The 3,728-nt window shown below is 50.6% G+C and overlaps 1 protein-coding gene across 1 annotated transcript in view; it reads right to left on the bottom strand.

Annotated features, from left to right (window-relative positions):
- LOC116101389 (aldehyde dehydrogenase family 3 member B3) overlaps positions 1-1,026 on the bottom strand; it is a 12,157-nt gene extending 11,131 nt beyond the window's left edge. The window contains exon 1 of the mRNA XM_031384967.1: positions 884-1,026. Within this exon, the coding sequence (XP_031240827.1) occupies positions 884-921 (38 nt within the window). The 5' untranslated portion in view covers positions 922-1,026. The remainder of the gene's footprint in view (positions 1-883) is intronic.
- Between the last annotated feature and the right edge of the window lie 2,702 nt (positions 1,027-3,728).

Raw genomic sequence — 3,728 nt, 5'->3', positions numbered from 1 at the left:
TCTCTCTCTCTCTCTCTCTCTCTCTCTTTCTCTTTCTCTCCCCTTCCCCCTCCCTCTCTCCCTCCCTCCTGCTTTCTCCTCTCCCTCTGAGACCTCCAGACCCACCTTTCCCTTCCACTGCCCAATCATGGGCTCTAGCCTGTATTTGAGCAGTCAGAATGGGGAGAAGACCCTGTGAGGTCACCTGAGTACATGATCTACGGCAACCCCGATTGAGGAAGCAGAACTAACATTAAAATACTAACAGCACCAGGGCGACCCACAACAGCTAGGGCTTCTTGCACACTAGGTCAGCACTCTGTGCTAAGCTGCATCCCCAGCCTCATTTTTCATTTGCTTTTTGATACAGAATTTAAAACATGACTGAATTCTTGAGTTCAGGACCCCCCCCCTGCCTCTGTTTCTAGAATGCTGGGATTACAGGTTTGTGTTATTCTGCCCCCACCCCCCAGAATGTGGCTTTTGAAACTTGAAACCAGAAACTCAGCTCTGGACTGGTCTCCTAAGAAGTCCCTCTCCTTTTAACAATCTGGTCACAGCTCAACCAGGTCCCCATATACCCACAAAGCTGCCTCATGTCACCTGGAACTCCTCCAGGACAGATGGAGCTTGTCTTTACCCCCAGGAAGCTGGGTGCTTCCAGGAACCTATCTATCACAGGGTTGTGAGGCTCAGAAGGACAAGGAAGATCAATACCACCATCCCCCTGGCTCCACCTCTGCCATGGACCCCCTGGCTCACCTAGCACTCTGCAATTCTAGGTTCCTTAGTGGTCTCAACCCCTGGGCTCTTTCTTGGCCTTTCCCCTGACCTATGACCTCCCCGTCCCATTTCTGTCCGCCATTGGCCCCGCTCTATGATTCCTCTCAGCAGGTGCACCTACCCCTGCTCAGGTTGTAGGTGTTTGCCTTTAGTGGACATTCTGGCTCCAGATGTATGGCTCTTCTCCTATCCCGCTGGCTCTGCCTCTGCCTCTGCTTCTACTTCTGCCAATTACTCTAAGTGCCCTTGGACCACACTCCTACGCCCATGCCTGACAGCATGGTGAGTCTGTCCTTGTGGGGCGGCTGCTTTTAAATCTCACACCCTTCCTTTGCCAACTCTTCCCTAGCTCCACTGAGGAATGACACTGGAATGACAGGACGGGTGGGTTTCCAAGGCATGGAGAGGCCGCTGGGCAGCTAGCTGAAAGGAAAAAGGTAAATCTCACTGGAGCCCCAACAGCAATACTATCTCCTCAATACTACTGTCCCTGTCTGGCTAACCAAGGAAACTTCATTTCTACTTTACTATGATCAATGCACACCTAGGGCAGAAGAAGGGGCCCTGACAGTTCTAAAGGAGACCTTATAGGCATGTGGTTGGGAGAGAGGGGTGGGAGGGAGGGGCGGGCTTACCAAGGTAGATGTCACTCATATCTTTATTTCCTATTTATTTTCTGTGTGGAGTTAAGTTGAGTTATTTAACCTCCCTGAGTGTAACTATGATTGTTTCTGACATGCTCACAGCTTCTGGCACAAATCAGTGTTTCTGGGACGGGATGCTAGAGGCTCCCAGTGTTTCTGTGCCTCACAGAGTAGTACCTCTTGGGTTCTGAGAAGCAGGAGACTGAAATCAGTCCACTGTCTCTCATTGGTGACCAGACCCCATGCCCCACTCCTCCCTAACTCAGACATCAAACACACCCCCAGTTCAGGGTTGAAAAGAGGGTGTCTTTGACAGTTGGTGTCTGGCATAACCTTTCTTTGTGGTTGGAGCCCAGCTAGTGGAAGCCACACCACACTACAAAGCTCTGTCCCATGAATCTTTGCTAGTTTCAGAGCTAAATGCCCATGTGGGCCCAGGTAGGGTGCACAGTAGGAGCCAAGATGACATAGGATGACTTATATGGAGTGGCCTTGCCTAAGAGCATCAGGCGGGTCCCAAAGATGACTTCCCACCCCCAGGTGTGAAGCTACACTGTGTGTAGGCTGCAGGCTGTGTGAAACCCAGCTCAGTAGCGATACATTTTAAAGAAAACTAAACCAGAGAGGAACTCACACAGTTGTGATCCTGAGAGCAATGGGCAGAGTGTGAAATTAAACCATTAGGGAGCTTCCTGTCCCCTGTTCTGTCCTGTGCCAGGCTGCTGAGACAAATGTCCCAAAGTGACCGAGACAGCAGAGCTGTGTTCTCTCACAACACTGAAGACAGAAATCCACAACCAAGCTGAACATGGTGGCTCACACCTGTAGTTCCAGTCCTTGGGAAGCTCTGGCAGGAGGATTGCCATGAGTTTGAGACCAGCCTGGTCTACACAAAGAGTTCTAGTTTAGCCAGAGCTACAGAGTAAAATCTCATCTCAAAATTTAAAAAAAAGAAAGAAAAGAAGAAAGAAGGAAGAGAGAGAAAGACAGAAAGGAGAGAGAGAAAGAGAGTAAGAGAGAGAGAGAGAGAGGAAGTACTGGGAACAATTGAGTGCTACGTTGGGCGCCAGCTGCCATGGACCACCCCAGCCAGGTATAGGGGTCCCTCAGATGTGGGTTCTCGAGGCCAGGTGGGCAACCAGATGGCACCCAGTTCCCTTGGAAGGCCGTGCAAGAGCATCCTCTATGTCTCCCAGCCTCAGGTACCTACCAGAAAGCTTTGACTCACCTCGTCTTTCTAATCGCTGTCTCTGTCTTTACATGGCTTTTGTCTTAGAACACATCTCCTGTCCACCTATCATAGTACTGGGAATGGAACCCAGAGCCTCCAGCATGTTCAGTAAGTTCTCTGCTCCTGAGCTATATCCGCAGCCCACCTGCCTGTGACTCAAGCCATCACCCACCTGAATGACCCTCTTGCCAAAATCCCTAACTTCATCAGATCTGGGAAGAACCTTTCTACACAGTGTCCCTTTCACAGGTCCCAGCAGTTAGGAGGCATTGCCTCCAGGAGCTATTATCTACCGACCACTGGGAGCAAACACCATTGTTTTGTCACCTGTAAGGAATATTGGATCACATCTCTCAGAGAACATACTTAGACGCCCACAGATAGAAAAGGTGCCTTACCCTTGTCTTGACACACCCATGAAGGAAGGAGACAAACAGTGGAACAGGGGAGAGAGACAGAGAACCAGTCAAGTGAGCAGAGCTTCCCCAGGCCATCAGTAAAACACAGCAGAGGGCTCATGGTAGGTGGCAGGAAACAACCACATCTTGTCTGCTAGTTAGGGGAGTAGTATTTGACATAAACTACAATCAAAGCCGTAGGGAGTTCAAACTGAGTCACTATCGGAGTTTCGGTGGCCTTTGATGGGTTGGTCCTGGAGAAGCACATCTGTAATCCCGGGCTGTCCTGGACTATGTGACCTTATCTTAAAAGGAAAAGGAATGCCCTCCTGGAAGAAGTTCAAGGATTGTGTCCTGCAGTGGGGGACAGGGCTGGGGGCAAAGGGCAGGGGGAAATGGGGGCTGACAGGTGTCCGCTGAGGCCACAGACAGACTGAAGGTCACTTTGTGGCTCTCACATTCTATGCCCTGGGAGGTGGGGCCCCTGGGTCTTATCTGGATAAAGAGGTCAACAAGTGCACAGGAAGACACAGAGCAGATGCCCACAGTGTGAGTCAGGGGCTCAGGAGCAAAGCCAGCTGTGGGTCTTTCAACCTGTCTTGAGCAATGGCAGCTCATGGGGAAGGAGTATAGAAAATAGGAAACCATGCTGGGCAATGCTGACATGCCTTTAATACTCAGGAGACATGGGTA

Source organism: Mastomys coucha, unplaced genomic scaffold (genome assembly GCF_008632895.1).
Source record: "Mastomys coucha isolate ucsf_1 unplaced genomic scaffold, UCSF_Mcou_1 pScaffold21, whole genome shotgun sequence".
Classification (NCBI taxonomy): Eukaryota; Metazoa; Chordata; class Mammalia; order Rodentia; family Muridae; genus Mastomys; species Mastomys coucha.
Note: the sequence above shows the minus strand (reverse complement) of the source record. Positions and strands in the feature narration are given on the sequence as shown.